Source organism: Panthera tigris, chromosome C1, assembly GCF_018350195.1.
Source record: "Panthera tigris isolate Pti1 chromosome C1, P.tigris_Pti1_mat1.1, whole genome shotgun sequence".
NCBI lineage: Eukaryota > Metazoa > Chordata > Mammalia > Carnivora > Felidae > Panthera > Panthera tigris.
The window spans coordinates 148,224,920-148,248,749 of NC_056667.1; the positions used below are offsets into that span (position 1 = coordinate 148,224,920).

Genomic DNA, 23,830 nt, shown 5'->3' on the forward strand with positions numbered 1-23,830 from the left:
GGAAATATCAGGTAGACTTTGCTTTAGAGGTCACATCCATGATGAGATCCTAGGTGTATGGCTATGGGCATGTTACCTATCATATTCATACTTTGGTGTCTTTATCAATAAAAAGAGAGCCAACAGGACACCTGGGTGGCTCAGTTGGTTAAGTGTCCGACTCTTGATTTCAGCTCAGGTCATGATCTTACAGTTGTGAGATCAAGTTCTGCACTGGGCTCCACTGTTGAGGTAGAGCCTGCTTCAGATTTTCTCTCTCTGCGCACCCCCCTCTTCCCCTCCCTTACTTGTGCTTTCTTTCTCTCTCTCAAAATAAACATTTTTTAAAAAGTTATAAAAGAGAGTTAAACAACATCTTTTTTACATGAGAAGTTTATTTATTTGTTTTTATTTTTCCCTTCTAAGTAATCTCTACACCCAACAAGGGACTCAAACTCATGACCCTGAGATCTAAAGTCACATGCTCTACCAAATGACCTAGTCAGGTACTGCTGCGTGAGGAGTTTAAATGAGCTAGTGCCTGACACTTCTTAAGCACTCAATAAATGCAGTGCTATTGAAAAGGGAAGAATAATTTTTATGGTGTTTTAGTAGCAGAATTAGCTTTTCCAGTGTATGTGGCTATTATTTACATTATTATCCTGAATTATTTTGATCTGAAGTTACATAGTGTGTATGCTGTTTAACTTATAGTATCCAGAATGTAAGCAAATATGTGCACTTTTACTAAATGAGAGATTTTAAAAGACACCAGCTGGTGTTAAAGAACTCTATGCAGGGGGCACCTGGGTGGCTCAGTCGGTTAAGCGTCCGACTTCAGCTCAGGTCACGATCTCGCGGTCCGTGAGTTCGAGCCCCGCGTCGGGCTCTGGGCTGATGGCTCAGAGCCTGGAGTCTGCTTCAGATTCTGTGTCTCCCTCTCTCTCTGCCCCTCCCCCGTTCATGCTCTGTCTCAAAAATAAATAAACGTTAAAAAAAAAAATTTAAGAACTCTACCTAGCAATCAAGGGAAGGGGGACTTGGTGTAATGGGATTAACATCACATCAAAGAGCAAGGAAGCTTGGCTTCTCCTCCTGGTCCTATTGGTGGACATCTGTGAGATCTTCAGTAAGCTATTTCATGCTCTGAGTTTGTTTTCTTTTTAAAATAAAGTTCACCTGGCTCAACTGGGAGAGCCAGGTGAGCTTTAAGAGTAATGAGGTATTATTATCATTGTTATCATATAATATAAATATTATTACTATCATCATCATCATCATCTCTAGAATTTTATTAGTCTTTGACTTAAACATGAATTTGCAGTCTGGCCTTCAAGGTCACACATGCTCTTAATGCAGGTTTCTAGCCTGATTTCCCACCTCTCCTTACTGGTACACTGCCATGAAGGCAAATTTCAACACTAGCTTTGCTTTACAACTTTCTTCCTTCCATGTCTTTGTCCAAGCTTTTCTTTTTTAACATTTACTTATTTTTGAGACACACACACACACACACACACACAGAGTGAGTGCGGGAGGGCCAGAGAGAGAAGGAGACACAGAATCCGAAGAAGGCTCCATGCTCTGAACTGTCAGCACAGAGCCCAACGCGGGGCTCTAACTCACGAACCAGGTGGTCAGGTGGTGACCTGAGCCGAAGTCAGATGCTTAACTGACTAAGCCACCCAGATGCCCCTGTCCAAGCTTTTCTGTTCAGACTGCCTCTCCATGTCCGATCATTTTCTCACTACATCCTACCTATTCTTCAAGGCCAGTCACACAGTTATGTCCTTCAAGAAGTCTTTCTACTTGTCCTCAAGTGGATGTGTTATGTTCTTTTTTCTTGCCAACCCCACAACACTTACTACCTCTTTTCCACCATTTGGTAGTTCTGCTTGGTATAACAGTTATTTGTCTGAACATCACCTACCAGACCAGAGGCTTCTTGAGGGCAGACACTTCTTACTCTTACTCAAAGCTCCTGCTTAGCACAGTGCCTTACGCGCAGTAGGTGCCAGTACATATTTGTTGAGTTGAATAGAATTGAACCTACCAGTAGGTACATGACAAATTGCTCCTTGCAGAAATGACTCACAGGCGGTGCTACTCCAGCGTCCACTGGTGTCAGCAAAAACACAGTCACCCAAGATGGATGACTCATCGTCTTTCCAAAAAGTGAAGGAGGATTTGGTGCCATCTGACCAGTCAAAATTAAGACCATTCTGTGGAGGGAAATGAAGCCATAATTTCTTTGCTAGCACTGCATCACCCAGTGCTATTTGAGCAGCCCTTACTTCACGCACTGATTTGTATTTCCACATCTAGACTTATATTTCAGGGGGTCTAGGATAGCTTGTGAATGTGGCCTGACAAAAAGAAATAGCTGTCACAACAGTATCTTTTTTAGTTTTGGGTAATCCTTTGTTCCCTACCACCATAATTTCCAAGTAAGCAATCAGAATAAAGTTGGATTAATATCTTGTTCTTTACACCAAAACCAATTTCAGATTGGTCAAAGATTCATACATATGAATTGGAAACATAAAAGTGCTAGAGAAAACTTGGCTAAATATTTTATACTCTTGGTGCGGGGAATATCTTTTCAAGTCTGATACAAAATCCAGAGGCCATGATGCAAAATTGACTACGTGAAGTTAAATCATTCTGTAATGCACAAGTATAATAAGCAACCATAAGACACATTCTCTCACCTATCCCAATGACAAGGATTAAAATTTTGACAGTGTCCAGTATTGACAAGGATATGAAAAGCTACCTGTTATCATAGTTGTTTGCATGTAAATTAGTGTAAACTTTTGGCAGGCAGTATGGCACTATTTCTTAAAATGTAAAGTGTGCTCAGCAATTTAACTTCTAGGAATTTATCCAACTTACACAGGGTTGTTTGTTGTGTATTGCTTGTAATTGTGAAAAACTGGGAAGAACCCAAATTTCTATTCACAGGAGAGTGGTATGGTATATCTTTATGTGGTGCTGCAAAGAATGTGTTAGATTTTTATGTGCTGACATGGAAAGCTGTACAAGGCATATTAAACAAAAAACAAGTTAAAGGACAGCACAAGTAGTATAACCTCATTTGTATTTAAAAAACAATATACACATTTACCCATTATGTAAATATGTGTAGGAAATTTTTAAATGATGCATAAGAAATATTTACAGTGATTATCTCTGGGGTACAGAACCAGAGGTTGAGACAGAACAGATTTTACTTTTTACTACTGCAAGTGTATAATAGTTTTATTTTAAAAAGAAAACTAAGAAAAAAATCTTACTCTCCAAAATACATCCCTAGAGGGAGAGAAAACCCACGTGTTAAATTCCAAGGTGGTACCGAATTAATTAATAACCACATTTCTAGACAGGAAGCATGATCCATTTTTCTTGATAATTTCTTAAATGCAGATTGCCCAAATGCAGGTTCTTGGAGGCAAGAACTGGCAGTATCTGGAGATACTCAGAAATTTTCAGAGAACCTTTGAAGGGCATTATTTTCCATAGATTAGGCAAGTGGATGTTTGTTCCAAAAAAGGTGTATACCTTTAATTTGTAGTCATAAGCTATTCGTAAGGTTGGTCATAGTTGTTGTATGAACCAATTACTTAAATGTTACATTTGCTATTATTTCTTGGAATTTTTTTTCTCTGTGTTAATTTCAGTGTCCATACCACTAAGGAAGTAGATGTGAAACTTAGTTATGCAGGGATGTTCCAAGAGATTTAAGATACTTACATCTGCAGTGAACAATCCAATCCAGTGGGGATGTCCTAACCGGTTGAGGATAACAGTGAGGAAGGACTGGTGATACTGATCTGTAATGCTGGCCAATTCTGCTCCATGCATTAGGCAGGTTTTTATTGCTGTATACCAAGTCATATTTGCATTAATTATCTTATAAGTTCTGTTTCCATATTCTAAGGTATTGGGGACTGGATACATATCAGATGTATTTACACTGTGTCCCGAGGTATCTAGAACAAGAACAACAACAACAATCATTTTTAGCATCCGGTTGAGAAAGGGAGAGGCAAAGCTTAGCATGGATCCATGTCATAATGATCCATGCTGTGATGAACATCAGTTTTCCTTCCCAGAACTATTTCAAAATGAGGGTAATACCTGAAAGCATAGGTGATGCTAAAGAATGAGAACTTAGGAAGTTTAATGCACGAGTTTCTTAAAAAAAAAAATACATACATAGAGAAGATTTCTAGAAGATTTCCCATTTTTTACTCCCTTTTTTTCCTTTTTTTAAAATTTAAATTTAGTTAACATAGAGCGCAATATTGGTTTCTGGAGTAGAATTCAGTAATTCATCATTTACATACAACACCCAGTGCTCATCATAACAAGGTCCCTCCTTAATACTTTATATAGCTTAATACCTTAATCCATCTAGCCCATCTCCCACCCACATCACTCCATCAACCCTCAGTTTGTTCTCTATCATTAAGAGTCTCTTGTGGTTTGTTTCCCTCTCTCCTCTTGTTCCCCTACCCCACCTTCCATATGTTCATCTGTTCTGTTTCTTAAATTCCACATATGAGTGAAATCATACAGTATTTGTCTTTCTTTGATTGACTTATTTCACTTAGTGTAATACATTCTAGCTCCATCCATGTCATTGCAAATGGCAAGATTTCATTCTTTTTTTTCTTTTTTTTAATATATGAAATTTATTGTCAAATTGGTTTCCATACAACACCCAGTGCTCATCCCAAAAGATGCCCTCTTCAATACCCATCACCTACCCTTCCCTCCCTCCCACCCCCCATCAACCCTCAGTTTGTTCTCAGTTTTTAAGAGTCTCTTATGCTTTGGCTGTCTCAAGATTTCATTCTTTTTGATGGCTGAATAATTGTGCATACCACTTGACTGTCCCTTTTTTTAAAGTTTGTTTACTTGTTTGTTTGTTTATGTATTTATTTTATGTAAGAGAGAGCACACAAATAGGGGAGGGGCAGAAAGAGAGGGAGACAGAGAATCCCAAGCAAGCTCTCAGCTGTCAGCAGAGCCCAACACGATGCTCAAGATGCTCAGTCCCACAAACCATGAGGTCATGACCTGAACTGAAATCAAGAGTCGGACACTCAACTGAGCCACCCAGGCACCCTTTGACTGTCCCTTTTTAAACTGACCACTTTTTGATGGAACTGATCTTCTTAGGCAGGTTTTTTGAAAATCAAGTTTAATTAATTAATTAACTTAATTGAATTCTTTTACAGAGAGAGAGAGAGTGTGAGTGGGGGAGAGAGGCAGAGGGAGAAAGAGAGAGAGAGAATCTTAAGCAGGTTCCACACTGAGCATGGATGTCAAAGCCGGGCTTGATCCCACAACCCTGGGCAGAAATCTGAGCAGAAATCAAGAGTTGGATGCTCAACTGACTAAGCCACCCAGGTGCCCCAGACAGATTTTATTCCACTAGTTACATCCGGCCCAACACACATTGCTCTGGCAGAACTTAATACTTACTAAGAGAATATTGACATATATTATGGAGTCATATATTGTGTTGCAAACATAAGTTTACAAGTGCATATTCTCAAATACCACCCTTTAAATAATTTTTTTAATGTTTATTTATTTTTGAGAAACAGAAAGACAGAGCATGAGCAGGTGAGGGGCAGAGGGAGAGGGAGACACAGAATATGAAGCAGGTTCCAGACTTTGAGCTGTGAGCACAGAACCCAGTGAGGGGCTTGAACCCACCAACTGTGAGATCATGACCTTAGCCAAAGTCAGTCATTTAACCAACTGAGCCACCCAGGTGGCCCCCTTTTTTAAATCAAATACCACCCTTTATTAAACTTGAGATTGTATGATAGTAGCTATCATGTTTAATGTTTACATGTATAAATTCTAAGTAGAAACTTAAAAACTACATTAATAAACAGAATACACACATTCTATAAATAGTTTCTATTAATATGTCATCTGTCAGAGTCAAGATTTACAAATTAAAAGGCAAGGTTTTCCCAGACATGATGACTGGTGCCTTCTTGTTCATGAGTGACAGGTCATGTGACAGCCAACCCCTTGTTTTACATCCAGGATATTTCCTCTTTAAAATGTGCACTTGCCTTTTTGTTCTGTACTATATCATATACTATGATGGGCTAAATTTAGCAAACCTAAAATAGAAAAACAAGGTAAGAATTTCTGAACTGTCTTATCCAAAGTGGCTGGGATATTTTTCTATTTACTGGTTTTATTACAATTGGGGTTGAAAAGGAGCATGGTGAGGTGTGAATAGGTCAGAAGACTTGTGAATCAACCCCAGTCCTGACTATGCATGGCTAAGTGACCTTGGAAAAATAAGTAATCTCTCCAAGCCTCAAATTTCTGGTCTTTAAGAGATAAGTAAAGCTTTCCTTGGAGGGGTGTGGGTAGAATTCAGAGATAACCACACAGAGCACTTACTGGAACACAGTACTTGGAATGTAGTACCCAGAACACAGTAGGTACTCAATAAATGTTGGTTTTTTATGCCAAGTAAAAATGGCAAAGTGGGAATTTGACTCTCGCCTGAAAATGTTACCTCAATATAATAATAGCACATATTGTAAAACAAAAGTGAAATTAACCTATTTACCAAGTAAATTATGATGGACTACCCTTTTACATTTGTTTATTCTTTACTAGAGGTCTGTTGGCCACTTGCCAGTCTATATACCAAGTCTAATGTTATTTTTTTTTTAAAAAAAACAATATAATACCATAGTAGATATTTAAAAATGATAACTAGTAAAATTAAGGCAACTAAATATTTTCATATATGTGACCTGAATACCAATTTTACTATTTACCCCCATTATATTACATATCTGTATTTTTACACACATAAAATTCTTCATATGTAATTGATTCCATCAAACTTCAAAACATATGTGATTTTGAGCAACATGATTTTGCCACTCATTGACCTGAAAAAGAAGGATCTGTTGGAAACCAAGCCCCATGTTGGGGGTCTTGATTTTGTTCCTGTCTCCCTTTTATTTCGGTATCTTTATTCTTTCAGGCAGTTAAGAGAGTTTGCGCTCTAAGCCCAATGTAAGCACCTGTTTATATGGCAAATAAAGAAGTGGAGCAGAATTTGGTCATTTATTGTAGGCTAAGAAAATTTGTGTAGTTGAATAATATTTTTTGGAAATAATAATACAAACAGCTGTCATTTGTTAATATGCTGGCAACTTGCTAAGCATTATATATGCATAGATTCTGTATGTGCATAGAGTGAGATAGTTATTATCCCATTTTACAGATGTGAAATCACATCTGTAAAAAGATAAGAAACTTCATTGACACTTAATTACAGAGATGGGGAAAGAACCCAGGTGGGGTATGAATTCCAGTGCCTATGCTCCCAACCACCCCTACTTTAGACTATGTCCAAAAGACCATATACAATGTTAGCCCAAAAAATTTCAAAGAGAGAAAGTGGTAAGAGAGCAGTCCATTTTAAGAAGAGATCAACATCAGTGTCACAGAATAGAATCATTGTATTTATCTGAGGGACCTTGAATATGTAACTTATTTTTTCTAAGCCTCAAGTTTCTCATCTGTAAAATAACACTTTTTACCTACTTCCTAGCATTGTTGGGAGGTTTTTATGCCTTATTGCTTATGAAGCCAAGGCACAGGGCCAGGTATATCATAAGTATGCAAATACATGGTGTATTGATATTATTTCTTTCCCTACAAGACTCTTCTCTTCTCATAATACCCTTGCTATAATTGATTATCTTCTTTCAATTCCTGAATATTATTATTTTTAAGTGATAACTATGAATTGGGAAATAGCTTCCCTGGGCTATTCTGAGGATGGATAGATACTCAGTGCATTAAAGTGTTCACATACATGCAACACTGAGAGGTATAAATCATATTCCAAGTAAGTATATAAACAATAGGCTGCCCAGAGTTGCACCCAGCTCCAAACACAAACTGTGGTCTTCTAGAGTAGCGTCATACAGGGAAACCTTGCACTTGGTGAAAGCACAAGTTGGAGCTATTGTTTTTGTTGTTGCTATCTTTATTTTTATTAGTCAAGGTCACTTACAGTGCATTTGACCTGATCATCAATCCCACTGGATACGTGTAATAGTATGGCTTTGGTATTTCACACCAAAAGTTACTGGGGGTTCTGATCATTAGCTCTAGAGATACTCTACATGTCATATTTAGTCACAGAGGGCATTTTTAGGTTTCCAAGAAAGTAGGAAATATTAGTTTGTTTATTTCTTTATTTTACAACATTTTCTTAAAGCCTTTTTTATTCCCTGAACACACACATAAACTCAGAAGAAAGCAGTATAGCCACTTAATAGGGCTAAAATGGATGCATAAACTTGGTCATCTCTCAGATGGTCTCTGTAGTCTTTAGAACCCCACTAAAGGCCATAATCCTGGGGTAGTAGAGATTAAATGAGCAAATATATGTAAAGCTCAAAAAGTAAGTGCCTGACACTGTTAGCTATGAAAATGACAGTTATACAGTGTGTAAAACAAATATGGAAGAGAAGAGTGGGTCATAGAGATGAAAGGAATAAAAAAGCAAATATTTCTTACCCTGCATTTTTTCACAAACAAACCCATGACCTTCTTTTCCACAGTCTTCAAAATACCATTTTCCAGTGAAATGAAAATTAGGATTACTCGACAGCAAGGCACAGAGAGGAATGTGTTTTTGAACTTCAGTGATGTTATGACTTGGAATCTTTAAAAAGATACATATGTTTTCCAAAAAAAATGGAAACATATAACATTATTATAACACTGAAATTTTTATTAAGGACAATTTAAAAATTCAAGCACTATTATCCCTTTATTTGCATTTAATAAACCTGTTCACAGATCACTTCATAACCTGACAAGTAAATAATTATTGTGATAAGTAATTCCATTTATAGAACACATGAAAATGACATAATTACATTATTAAAAATTAATATAATAACAGACTAATAAAATTTATGCCTATAAAGTATAGGAAGTAAAAGAACACTTCAGTTAGTAAGTATTAAATAGGATCTCTTGCTAAAATTTTTTCTAAAAATTAAATCTGAAAACTTACATTTATATCAAATGGAGACCAGTTAGAATATGCCACAGCCTTTCCATTTAGCCATTTTTCATAATTACCATTTTGTAACCCTATCCACACATTAGTGGTCTGGCCAAAAAGATTCATAGTAATGAAAGCTAAAAAATAGAAATACATTATCAAATTTAATACCATATAAACCATTTGGGTAATCATCGAATTCTGTTTGTAGCTATGATTTTATTTAAATGACAGCAAAACTTAATTATGAATCAATTGTAGGAATTTGTTCTTACTAAGGTAATGCAGTCTCTTTCACTTTTGTTTCAGTTTAATTGATAGACATTAGCTAGCTAAGCCTGGGATTTCATCGTATCATTAACAAAACTATTTCCAGTGTTCATTCAATGCCTTTCTAAACAAAAGAAGATTTATCAACTCTACTTAAACTGAAGTATACAATTGCCTAAATATCAAATAAAGGTGTACAGGTAAATCTAAAGGGATCTAAAAATTATACCATGCAATTATTATAGAGTGTACCTCAGATTATTTCAGCCATTTTGCAATAAAGATCATATATCTGCCCTATTTTTTCCACTATTACTGGGGAGACAAAAGTCTTCAAAAATCAGTTTATAAGCAATGCAATGTACTAACTTTTACAGATGTTGTGATATAAACCTTATAGGTCAAACTGAAAATGTATGTGTCATCAGCTATATAATACATATGATGTTGATTTGGAAATGTTAGCATTTTGGGGGGACATTTTTAAAGTTTATTTATTTATTTTGAGAGAGAGAGAAAAGGTGAGTGGGGGAGGGGTAGAGAGACAGGGGGAGAGAGAATCCCAAGCACTGTTAGCACAGAGCCAGATGCAGGGCTCTATCTTACAAACTGTGAGATCATGACCTGAGCTGAAATCAAGAGTTGGACGCTTAACCAACTGAGCCACTCAGGTGCCCCCATTTTAATAGATATTGAAATAAAAATGGTTATTTTTGCCCGACTGAATATTGAATACTCTACCTTGCTCCACCTCATTTTCAATGGCGACCAGTGTCCCCCCTTCCTCAACACAGAAATCTTGAGCTGATGTCCAGTTCTTCCAATCCCTTGGGTCTTTGGGGATTTTCACCAAAAGGCACTTTAAAAAAAAAGGCCAAAAAAACATTCATTTCCATATTTTTCTTAACGAGTTAAAAACCTTCCAAAGACACTGAGGATCAGTCTTTAGAATTCTTTATAATTTTCTTGAGCAGAAATGACTCATTTTTTTTTCTTTGAGCTGCTCCAAAGATAGGAGAGTAAAACAGAAGACCAGCTTTTAGGGTAAGTCAATATCTTGCATGCATTTGTATCAGGCAGGAACAGAAACAAGGATGTGTTTTGTTCTGTAAAGTATCAGAACGATGTCTTTTGCTCAATGAAAAACAGTATTCCTTTTAAAAAGGAGCCAGCCTGTAGTGTGGTAGATTTAATTTTTAAAAATCCTGTAGGTAGCAATTAATAGCTTAGTTCAATTTTATTTACAAATACATTTCCTCACTTTAAGTGAGAGGAGAATACTGGGAAATCAAACCACAACAGGGACTTAAATTCACTAATTATTTGAGTTAGCTATGTGGTTTGTAAGTCCACGAGGAAGAGCCAGAAAAGAAAAAAAATGAGCCCAGTTGGAAAAGAAGCAAGGGCAGGACCAAAGAAACCTAGGGAGGAGAAATAGATGGGACGGTGGCCAGCACGGTCAATGGAACACAAAAAGAAGGCTATGGGATTTGGCAGTGAGGGCTGATTTTTACTCATGAGAGAATCATGTCTGTGGCATGGCAGGGCTACTCATTATGGAGTGAGAAATGAAATAACCACTGCACGGGTCAGGTAATGTTGAAGACACCACCCATCCGCAACCAAAGCTCAGTGAAATTTAAACATGTTAATAGGGCCAGTTGGAGTCAGGGGGGAGAGAGAGATAGAAAAGAAAGGCTATAGTGGATCAGGCAATGTTCCAGAGACGTCAGGAGAAACTGTATGCAAAGAATATTCTGTGTTGCATATTCTCTTGTCAATGAACATAGGCAACCCTGGTCATTGATAGGTTAGATCTCAAGATTTCACCACCCAGAAAATCCCAGTTACAAGATAATTCTAGGCTAGTGTGGAAGCCTGCACTTGAGAGAGCATCCTTCCTCATCCCCTTTTGGAATGACATCCTTCCTCATTCTTTAATTTCTATATTTGTCAGTCCCCCATCCTTTCCCCATCATCATAAACTCATTAAAAAGCAGAGACTAAATGTTGCTTTTGTTTGAACATCACAACAAAGAAGGTCCCCAATAAATATTTATGGAACATTATAAAAGCCAATAGACCCCAAAATAGTTGTCAAACAACATTCTCAGGCATTCTAGATTTAGTCCAATGGTTCTCAAAGGGCAGCATTCAATAATCTCTGGAGACATTTTTGATTGTCACAACTTGATGTGGGAGCTTTGCTCTTGGAATCTGGTGGGTAGAGTATAAGGATGTTATTAAGCATTCTATAACGCACAGGTCAGCCCCTCATAACAAAGAATTATTCAGCCCCAAATGTCAATAGTGCCCAGGTAATTCCTTTCAGAACTTAATCCTAATCATGTCACTCTTTAGTTTAAAACTATTAGGGATTTTCCAAAAAAAATCAAAATCAAAATCTAAAAACTATAAGGGATTTTCCACTGTTCTTAGGATAAAAACCAGAAATCCTGATGTAGCCTGAAGTTGAATTACCAAATAAGAGAGGAAATACATTTTCAATTCTTCTGGTCCTCGTCACCTTGTTTGCTTCACAAAGAAATGGAATTGGCTTTAAAGGATTTTAATTTTATAGCAACTATTCTTTTATCTGGTCCCTTTCATTTTGTCTCTTCTCTCTAATTACAAATTCCAAACAGTGGCACACACTAATTATTAGGCAGCCTTATCATTTAATGTGAATTCACCTTGCGTTCAGATAGTCACACTAATGAACCATTCATAAATACCAATGAACCTCATTGGTTTAGTTAGCTCAATAAATCTTTCTAGAAAACACACACACACATGCCCCCTATCCCATCCCCCAACTCATCCAACCCCCCACATTTGCCTCAGCCAAGATTTACTAGCTTGAGTATGAGAGTGTAGCCTCCTATTACCACACTTCATTGTTTCAAAAAAAAATTAGTAACACACTTTGAAATGGTTGTCATTAGTAATTAAAGCAAAGCAGCAAGAAGACGTACAGCACTTTTAAATTGTTTATTTACTTACTAATTTGCAAAATGTGATCAAGGTTAAGGCATCTCTTATTATTACTGTGAATTAAGGATACCCTACTGTAATCCAAATGAGTTTTGAATACAAAATTCTTACCTTAAAATCATTTCCAGTTCAAAACTTGAAAATGGAATTTATGATCTTTCCCCCAAACTTGGTCCTTTTCCAGTATTCTTACTGACATTGAATGGCAAAGTCAGTCATACATTTATATAAGCCTGAAACCTGGGAGTCTCCTCACCTTCCCACCCCAGCCCCTCTTCAATCTACCATTTGGACATCCCATTTCTCAATGTCCTTCCCCCATTCCTACTGCCTCACAGTCTCTGCCTTCACTATTTTACCTTGGATTATTACAATAGCTTCCCAACCACTCTTAGAACCTTCATCATCCTTGCCTCTCTCCAGTCTGTCTTTGCCATTGCAGCATGAATGATTCTTTTTCAAAACTCATTCCTGATTATGTCCTTCTTTAGGTAAAACCCTTGAGGGATTTCTCATTGTTCTTAGGATAAAAACCAGAAACTCTTTTTTATTTCACTTTTCACATTCTAGTTCTTTATGCTTCCTTTAGTTTCTTCAATAGATTACATCCCCTCTCACCACAGGACCTTAGCACATGCTATACTCCCCTGCTTTTAATGCTTCCTGTCCTTCTGACTACGTCAGTCATGTTCTCCTGTTATATACTTTAATAGAACTATGTAAGTCTTCTTCATCATATGTGTCACAGTTATAAATTAGAGGTCTTTTCCTGAGTGATGTACTAATGTTTGTTTCCTCTCTAGTCTGTAAGCTCCAAAAGAGAAGGGATTTTGTTTGTTTTTCCTCACCATAAAATTACCAACATCCAACATAGCTACGTGAATGAATAAATAAAGTGCTAATAATATTAATAATTAAGAGAGTGTTTTTTTAAAGGAAAAGCTATGTTGTGCATGAAATCAAATTTTGGCTAATTCCAAAGTAGATGGTGCAAAGCAGGCATTAGTACTCGACCCAGATCCCTGGATAAAGATGTGTGAGTGGAAGCATAAGAATTAATCTAATATAAACACAAGCACATGCACACTTAGAATTTTTCCTGCCTATAGCTCTGCTGTGACAGGTATCTTCGATGACTCACTCTTCTGGAAGTAATCCCAGGTCAGGACTCATGTATCATCAAACACAGAGAAAATAATTTATAAAACATTAGAAAAGATGCTTAACTTCTGGTATCTCAGTTTTAAAACTCTTAAAGGTGACTTCCTCTTCCTGGAAGCTGCCTGAGGTGATCTTTGAAAATGGTTGACTATTCACTTGACCCAGACAATCTGACAAAATCATGCAAATCAAGAGGCTCAAATATTCATGTTCACTTTAAGAACACACGTGAAACTGCCCAGCCCATCAAGGGTATGCATATCTGAAAAGCCATCAAGTATCTGAAAAGTATTTGCAGAAGCAATGTGTTCAATTCCAATGCTACAGTTGTGGAGTTGGTAGGTGTGCCCAGGCCAAACAGTGTGGCTGGACACAGGGTCAGTGGCCCAAAAAAAGAATTTTTGCTGCACATGCTTAAAAATGCAGAGAGGAATGCTGAACTTAAGGGTTTAGATGTAGATTCTCTTGTCATTGAGCACATTCAGGCGAACAAAGCCCCCAAGATGTGGCACAGAACTTACAGGGCTCATGGATGAACCCGTACATGCACTCTCCCTGCCACACTGAGATGATCCTTATTGAAAAAGAGCAGATTGTTTGTTTCTAAACCAGAAGAGGAGGTTGCACAAAAGAAAAAGATATCCCAGAAGAAAGTGAAGACACAAAAACTAATGGGCTGGGAGTTAATTCTGCATAAAATAAATACAAATAAAAGTAAAACAAACAAACAAACAAGCCTCTTATAGGTGGATAGCCAACCAATTAGATTTTTTTTCTTAGAGATAACCAATAAAAATGAGCCATAGAAAATTGACAAACAAGAAGCAAAATTTAATGAGATATAACATATTGATGCTCATTCAGAACTGTGAAGTGAGTAATGTCTGTCATTGCTATCTCCCAGTTTTCCTTCTGTAACTTTGTTAATCAGGGAAGCCATCCCCACAGGGCTCTCCTCCTCTCCATTATCAATCCTCCTATTGCCAGCTTTTCTAATGATCTGATAAGCCCACTTATTCCAAGGCGTACATGATAAATGAGGCAATCTCAGAAATAAAGAAAATTAAAAAATAAAGAGTCAAGGCAAAGGAGTGAGACTCCAGTGATTTTAGACATTACTATGCAGAGGAAGGTGTGGTGGGTGGGGACACTTGAGCACCCTGTAACGATACTCTGTAAAAGATCCTTTCTTAGGAAGCCTGCTGTGACAGTATCTTTATTAGTCAATTCCTCTGAATGATTCAAAGACTAAGTCATGCAGCTCTCCTATTGCTGGGCAAATATTGGCTGTGCATTAGAATAACCAAGGGAACTTTTAAAAAACACTGATGCTTAGATCCAATGCAGATCAATTAAATCAGAATCTTTAGGATGTCACCTGCACCTTGACATTTTTAAAAAGCTAACATGGCAATTCTAAATATTTGATCAGGGCTGTGAACCACTAATCTAACTGTTAGTTATCAATAAAGTTTTGTTTTTTTTTTTAACTTTGAGCTACACAGGGATGTTTTAATCCTGCTCCAGTCCTGCTTCGGAAAGCCTTTCTCCTCTCATGTATGTGTTTGTGCTTTACTCACTCCCCTTCTATTCCTTTCAAAGGAAGTATTCACTTACTCTGTTGCCCTGAGTCTGTTCCCCGGTTACTGCAACCATGCCTCTGTACATATACACTCAATATGTTTACACAGGAGAAAACATTGACTAGAGTTAAGCTGTGCAGATAAAGAAGTTTGGGGGGAGGATAATAGCCAAGGGCTGAACCAAAAACAAATATTGAGAGTTTCTAAGAATTATTTCTCTACTGCCAAGGATTTGATTTGCTGTTAATTTCCTTAAAATACCCTCCTTTGTACATGGGAGAAGTTATGATTAGTAACTGGAACAGTTGTCCGCATGCTTTGGGGTTGCTCACTGTCTGCATCAAAAATGTGGCTTTGAGACAAGATATGCATTCCTTTGTGTCTGTCCCATATAGAGCACTCCAGGATGCATCTGTTTTAATAGTTGCAAGGTAGAAAAATTAACTAAAAATGGACCAAAACCTTAAGAGCTAAAACCATAAAGTTCTAGGAAGAAACATAAGAGGTAAATTTTAATGACCTTGGGTTTGGCAAACTATTCTTAGATATGACACCAAAAACATGAGTAAAAAGAGAAATTAGATAAATTGGACTTCATTAAAATTAAAACTGTTGTGCATCAGAAGATATTAGAAAAGGCAACCTACCGAATGGGAGAAAATACTTGCAAAACATGTATCTGATAGGGGCTTAATTTCTAGAATATATAAAGAACTCCTACAACTCAACAATAAAAAGACAACCCAAATGAGAACAGACAAAGGACTTGAATAGACATGTTTTCCAAAGGCAATATACAAATGGTCAATAAGCACATGAAAAGACACTCAACATCCTTAGCCATTAGGCAAGTGTAAATCAAACCATAATGAGATTAACTCTAGACATGCACTAGGATGGCAATAATAAAAAGATAGATAATAACAAGTGTTGTTAAGGATGTGGAGAAATTGCTAGCATACGTTGCTAGCAGGCTTGTAAAATGGTTCAGCCATGTATGTGAAAAACATTTTGCTGGTTCTTCAAAAAGTTAAACACAGAATTAGTACATGATGTAGCAATTCCATTCCTAGGTGTATATCCAAAAGAAGTGAAAACAGGGACTCCAGCAGATACCTGTATGCCAATGGTCATTGAAAATTTATTAACAATAACCAAAACGTGGAAACAACCCAAGTCCATCAACAGATGAATGGCAAAACAAAATGTGGTGTGGAATATTAGTTAGTCATAAAGAGGGATGAAGTTCTGATACACATTATAATATGGATAAACAGTGAAAACATTATTCAAAGAGAAATAAGCCAGAAAAAAAAGGACAAATATTGTATAAATTCACTTACATGAAATATCTAGACAGGCAAATTCATAGAGATAGGAAACAGATTAGAATTTACCATGGCTGGAGGAATGGGGAATTGGGAGTTATTGCTTAATAGTTACAGGGTTTCTGTTTGGGATGATGATAAATTTTAGAAATAAAGGGGATGGTTGAATAACATTGTGAATGTAATTATTGCCACTGAATTGTACATTTAAAATGGTAAAAATGGCATATTTTATTTTAAATATATTTTACCACGGTAGAATAGCTATAAAAAGAACTAATTGTCAAAGGTTTTAATTAAAGACTTAGTTATACTCAGTGTTCTATTGAATACTTGCTACGTTTCTTATATTGAAATGTATAAATTACTTGTAACTGGTAGATTTTATAGTTTGGGAAAATAGGAATCAGGCAGAAAGTATTAACTATTAAAAATGTACCTCAATACCATATAAAGTTTTAGAAAACCACTATATTTTAGAAGATATCTCAGTGCCACCAGATTGACTGTATCATGGGGCTAAACTGATCTAGTAATTTAAGAATTCTTTTTTTTTTTTTAATATATGAAATTTACTGTCAAATTGGTTTCCATACAACACCCAGTGCTCATCCCAAAAGGTGCCCTCGTCAATACCCATCACCCACCCTCCCCACCCTCCCACCCCCCATCAACCCTCAGTTTGTTCTCAGTTTTTAACAGTCTCTTATGCTTTGGCTAGTAATTTAAGAATTCTTATATGAAGTGGCAACTGTAGGAAAGAGACAAGACTACTTGACTCGAGGTCAGAAAACCTGAGGTTGATTCTCAACCTGACACTTATTTGCTGTGAACTTCCAGAAAAAGCACACAATGTTACCAGTCTTGGTCTTCTTGTGTATAGGATGGGATAATAATTCTGTGTATTTAAAGAATTGAACAAAATAAGAAATATATCTTTTTTTTTAAATTTTTTTAACGTTTATTTATTTTTGGGACAGAGAGAGACAGAGCATGAACGGGGAGGGGCAGAGAGAGAGGGAGGCACAGAATCGGAAGCAGGCTCCAGGCTCTGAGCCATCAGCCCAGAGCCTGACGCAGGGCTCGAACTCACGGACTGCGAGATCGTGACCTGAGCTGAAGTCGGATGCTTAACCGACTGAGCCACCCAGGCGCCCCAAGAAATATATCTTTTAAATCAGCCAGCAAAAACTCTTAGCCACAAGGTGGAAGAAACCCAAATGTCATCAGTGGGTGAGTGGAAAAACAAAATGTGGTACATACATATAATGGAATATTATTGTCTCAAAAAGGAAGGAAATTCTGACACATGCTGTACCATGGATGAACTTGGAGGACATTCTGCTTAGTGAAATAACCCACTCACAAAAGATCAAATAACGTACAACTCTACTTATCCTCAGTGTCTGAGGTAGTCAAATTAATAGAAACAGAAAGCAGAATTATGGTTGCCAGGGGCTGGGAGAGGGGAAATGAGGGGTTGTTGTTTATTGGATTTAGGGTTTCAGTTTTACAAGATGAAAAAGGTCAGCAGATTCATTGCACAACAATGTGAATATACTTAACACTGCCTCACTAAACACTTAAAAATGGTTAAGATGGTAAATTCTATCTTATGTCAATTTTACCACAATTAAAAAAATCAGTGCCAAATATGTAGTAAGTGTTCAACAAATACGTGTAAAATCCCAGTGGCCCCATATCACAAATTAACAGTGAACGGAAGATCATAAAGGAGAGAAGGCTCTGCCAATATAACTGAATATACAGATTGAAAACTGGCTGTCAACAAAGAGCAATTTCATATTAACATATAAAATTATGACACAGTTTGGGTTTTTCCATTATCAAAGAATTAAACTTTTATAATTTGGGATGCATTTTAATTACTTCCACACCTAAGGCCTATAAAGTTATTTTATTATAAAACATAATAGAGTGGAGAAAAATTCTTGGCCTTAATTGGAGGCATTATCAGAAATAATAAATCTGGTTTACAATATCCCCACTGGCAATTTTTTTTTTTTTTAAATTTCAATTCTGCACGGAAGCACCAGCTTTATGAGGCTCAAGATGACATTATTAGTGGGTCAATTCACACAGCGGGCAGAGCTCTATGCCAGCTCCAGGCAGGGAAGACACAAAAGAAAGGGAAGATGGAGTCTGTGCCCTCTGGAGTTGACAGCTCATTTGGGGGCAGGGCCCAGTTACACACACTCATATGCATCACGCCTAATGAAACAGTTATACAGCACAATGAAGGATTGTGAGCAAAAACAGTATACAAATGAAGGGTGGTGTCAAGGCTATTTCTTTATTCCAAGAGATTGCCCCTACCTTGAAAACCTCAAATCTCTTGAAAGCTGTGACAAAAAAATTCCAGGTCCAATGGACAACTCCTGGTTTTTCAAAGCCATACCTACTTTTTTTTTTTTTTTTAATTTTTTTTTTCAACGTTTTTAATTTATTTTTGGGACAGAGAGAGACAGAGCATGAACGGGGGAGGGGCAGAGAGAGAGGGAGACACAGAATCAGAAACAGGCTCCAGGCTCCGAGCCATCAGCCCAGAGCCTGACGCGGGGCTCGAACTCACGGACCGCGAGATCGTGACCTGGCTGAAGTCGGACGCTTAACCGACTGCGCCACCCAGGCGCCCCATATACCTACTTTTTTAATTACGTTCTAAAATGTCTACAAGAGAGAAACACAGGCAACTTTTTGAAAATGAGTTTACCTTATAGTTAATATATAGCCATCCTTTGGGACATGTTCCATGTTGTTTTGGGATATCTTTCTCTTTCTCTATGAGCCAAACCTTCTTTCGCTTACAGATGCTAGGCATAGAAACTGAACACTCTTCACTAGCCCAGAGTCCTGGAGGAGTAAATGAGTTAGAGATGACCTGAAATAATGGTGACTCTTTGTAAGCATTCTCTGTGTATCACATTTTTATGACTGCTAATGGTTTATCATAATTTTTTTAATCTAGAAATTGGACTAAACTGCTAACAGAGTTCTCTCGTGACAAGAGCAAACTGGTCAGGGTGCTAAATCAGTAATTCTAATTTGAGAATGTAGGAATTTCGCAAATGCCAAAAAAAAGAAAAAATGCCCCAACTAACTGAAATATTACAGTTGAAATCACAGAACTGATTACAAGTGCTGAGAATATTTGATTTTGGTTAACAGAAGAATGTAGAGTAATATTTTTGTTTTAAAATATTCAATTTCAATATAAAGAGAAACAAGATTCTAAAACAATAGATGATCATTTCTAATTTCTAATTCTTTAGAAAATACACAATGTAGAAAAGTTAACTCTGTAACTTCTAAGAAAGAAGCACTTTTCAACACGGACCCTTAAACAAAACAGGCACACATAGACATGCCCTCAGGAAGATACATCCCAAAGTCCTTAGCCTCCTGTAAAATGTATTTTAATTTAGAAGAGCTATATTTTCAGAGTAAAGGTTATAGAATGCATTTCATTAGCATTCAAGTTATAAATCCCAGAATAGGGCAGGGATGCATGTAAATTGCAAAGGCAGGTTTCAGTTTTCTAGTGAGGGATATGAACCAAAAAAAAAAAAAAAAAAAAAAAAAGGCATTTTGAAGGAGGGGCTGGCATGCTATTTTCAATGCAGAGTAGCTGCTAGTCTTCCAGAATCACAAAACAGCCTTTCTGTAGGCTGTTGTGACACCTGCTGGCAAAAGAGAGCTGATTAACGACATGGTGTTTCCTTTCCTTTCTCTGCAGACACCCTTCCACCAAGGATTGCTTTCTGTGCTTATCCCTCTCCTGCCTTGATGCACAGGTTCACTATGAATCTGTTAAGAGTCAGGAACATAATTACCTTTTATAGGATAGAAAGAGTGGGGTGAATATGAGTGGACAATGAACCCAAATAACATTGTACTGATAAATTAAATTAAAAAAAAAACCCACCCATCTTAAACGTACATGTATTTCTAAATCCAACTTGGAGACAGTTGGTATTCTATGGCAAGAAACAGTTAATGCCAGGCATTAAAAAAATACTGAATTCAATGAAAATCTTTCTTAAATGGGAAAGTGGAAGTAAATTTCATAGAGGTTAAAGTTCTGGCCAAATATAAACTGAATATTAGGAAGAGATTTTAAAAATGAGCCCATATTGACATTTTATAGAGAATAGTATTTGTCAGGTATATTTTTGATCAGTGTCAATGGGCCTATTTCTGGTGCCATTTTGGTTCATGAGGAATGACTTATCTGGTTGTAATTCATTTTCAAGAACATGAACACATGGAATTAACTGTAAGGATGACCATCCTTAAACCTTAAGACTGATGAAACGAAACACATTCAACTAAAAAGCAAATTAGCCAAATAAAACCTTTTCACTGAACTCATGCAATGAAAAGGAGACTTCAAGCCTCCTGAAAACTATCAGTTTGTATTATAAACCCCAAAATGGATGAGTAAAATAACCTGTTAGGGATGAAATGAAGCCACATCTCTGGCTCTGATTATTCATAGATCCTTCTCTTCCCTTGTCCCAGTTTTGGTATGTTACTGGCGTTCCATCTCTCCAGCTGTAGAAAAATGGAAAAATTTAGGGTCTTCTCTTTTTCTGTATGTCCAGTCTCCAAACACCATTCTTGAAGTTCTGGGGTATGGACTAAAGGCATAATGTTTTATTAAATTACAAAAATACTCATGTCTTTGGTTAGAGAAATGAAAATTTATGAGTTAAAGATAATGTTTGAAGGCTATTCAACACATTGATCACTAAGATCTAGTCCAATCATTCTGCAAATAAAACCTGTCAAACAAAATAAAATGCACATTGATCTAGGTCCATACCGAAATTCATCATTGGCTCTTTCTTCTTGAAGTCCAATCCACCAATTTACACCATACTTTGATAGCTATTAAAAAAAAAAAAAAAGAAAATGTCAGCGTTTATTCTACTTGTTTTCCCTTTTCACTATTAAGATTAATGGGGTTGCTGTTAATAGCTTTCTATTCTTTAGTATTTTACCCAATTATCTAAAGAAGAGTACACTAGGCCTAGCATCTTCAGAGAACCTGAAACTTCATTATCTTAAAATATTCTCTCCTCATTATGAAGGGAAATTGGAATCAAATATTGAAAATCTTTCTTACAACTTTCCCTATGTATTTAAAAGTACATTTTCTAACTTTAATAATAGGGCTTTAAAAAGTAATATTGTAAAGTAAAATAGGACTCCTTTTTTTCCCTAAAAATTTAGTGTTTTATCATCTCAGCAGTTTATAGAAGTTTACTGCCTGTGCCATGCTGTTTGAAAACAATCAAGGCACAAAGACATCAATAGTAAAAAAGATTTTGAATTTTTGGCATTAGTCTGATTGTTAAGCTTTTAAACTGAGTCATAGCATGCTCCCCATTTAAATAGACACAATATAGGACAAAGGAATCTGACACAACTTCCAGTGTTTCACAATCAGAAAATTATTTCTATATTTTAATGATATTGTACCATTATTTATCAGACAGATCCCAGTACACTGAAGTCTAAAATGAAACCCCATGTTCACACATGTGTGCATGGACATGTACATACATTATGGCAAATGTAATACCGGACTGATGACCCTGGAAATTGAAATTCCCTCTTTAACTATAAAAGAGGAAGAGGCAGTAAGAATTTCTATAAGACTTCTAAATCAATATACTGTATTGTGTGTGTGCTCAGTGTGTGTGTGTGTGTGTGCGTGCGTGTGTGTGTGTGTGTGAAATGTTACTTAATTTTTAAGCTAAAAGCCTGTTAATTTGAAGGCATTGCATATTTAAATTTGCACTTCATTTCTTCTGTAAAAATTGGAGAATACACTTTAAGATATATTTTTTTTTTCCCACAGAATTTTGGGTCATCACACAACAGAACCTAACAACTCTCTAGCATTCTAATTTATAAACAGGTATTTTCACTCCTTGAATAGTGTGGCTGTCTGCTATATCAGCAATTTGAGAATAATGTAAGATGGAGCAACTATAATTTGGGGTCCCTGAGGTGTTGTTTCATGGACATGTTCTTACATGCTGAATTTAGATTCCTTTTGTCAAGCTTTGGAATGGGTCCATTGAGACTGGCTGTGAACTCAGTGGGAGAACCACAACAATTTCATTCAATCTAAAGAGGTCTCACGTGCAACAATAGTGGAAATCACAGGCTGATTGTTCACTGCCCCAATTAGGGACCTCTAAAGAGAAATTATACCTACTGCATCTTAAGTGACATATTTATTACCACTTCAATTACAGCATGGTAATCCTCTATATGGCACACCACAACCTGTTGGGATACGGCATAGAACTGCAAGCAAGAAGGACAAGCTAGAAGCTAGGGTGAAAATGCATGGTGAAAAATAGATGTTTTAAATTTTAGCTTAGGTATAAATTCACAACAATAGAAGACTTATTAATATTCTTTCCTATAAAGAAATGTGATATGACCACAGATTTCATAACATCAACTATGTTTTGTGACAGCCATTATAGATAGCATCATATGGGAAGAATACTTATAAAAAAATACAGCACCAGCTAATATAATCTACAAAGTAATTAATCTACAATATAATACAAGGAAGAATAACCTGTCATCTCTTCAAATGTTTCCATCAAAAATACCAAAACCAAGTTATTTTAAGGTTTTTAAAACATCATATTTTGGTGGATGACTAATAGACTTGATATATTTTTGTTAGAAGTATTTAGACATGAACTTATAAAAATAAGAGTAAATTTCAATTTTGACATGCAAATATTGCACAACACAGCATAAAATGTTAGCTGAGTGGACTATTTGGCTAGTAGTTCATGTTAAACAATTCCCACAGTGCTATGGCTTTTTACTTTTTTGGCATTAATCTAACCCAACAAGATGGTTCAAAAAAGAAGTACTCAAAAATTCACTCTCATCATGCCTGTGGTATTCCGTTATTCAAAGAGAAAATACTGACTAACCACATTTCCAAGATAGAAACACTGTAAAAAAAAAATTCGTCAGATTTTAAAAACTGTATCCAGCTTTCTTTTTCAATAGTTCTTTTACTTTCCAATTGTTATTTTTGTTCTTCACATTTCTAAGTTACTACTCTTTTAGGGAAACTATACAACGCATATGGAATATTAAAAATATTTAATTAGTATTGTGATTCTTCCTGCACTAATAGGATGAGTGTGCCACAAAAGTGAGTGGTATGACCTCGACATGTTTAGTTCACCATCCTGGATTAAAGTAGCTTCTGAACTGACTCCTTCTAGTAGGACCTTTGTAGATATGGAGTTTCTCGCTCATGAACTGTAAATGGTCACCATAAATACCACTACTCTCACCACCACCACAAAGTGCCTAACACAGCCACAATATTATGCAATAATAAGAACTGTTTTGGAAAC

The 23,830-nt window shown here is 36.5% G+C and overlaps 1 protein-coding gene across 1 annotated transcript in view; it reads right to left on the reverse strand.

Moving 5' to 3' along the window:
- Positions 1-23,830, reverse strand: part of PLA2R1 (phospholipase A2 receptor 1) — a 120,789-nt gene that overhangs the window by 9,537 nt on the left and 87,422 nt on the right. The window contains exons 18-25 of the mRNA XM_042994545.1: positions 21,247-21,311; positions 20,872-20,975; positions 19,135-19,274; positions 10,076-10,193; positions 9,074-9,201; positions 8,569-8,716; positions 3,733-3,971; positions 2,033-2,201 (exon numbers count right to left, since the gene is read on the reverse strand). Coding sequence (XP_042850479.1) covers positions 2,033-2,201; positions 3,733-3,971; positions 8,569-8,716; positions 9,074-9,201; positions 10,076-10,193; positions 19,135-19,274; positions 20,872-20,975; positions 21,247-21,311 — 1,111 coding nt within the window. The remainder of the gene's footprint in view (positions 1-2,032; positions 2,202-3,732; positions 3,972-8,568; positions 8,717-9,073; positions 9,202-10,075; positions 10,194-19,134; positions 19,275-20,871; positions 20,976-21,246; positions 21,312-23,830) is intronic.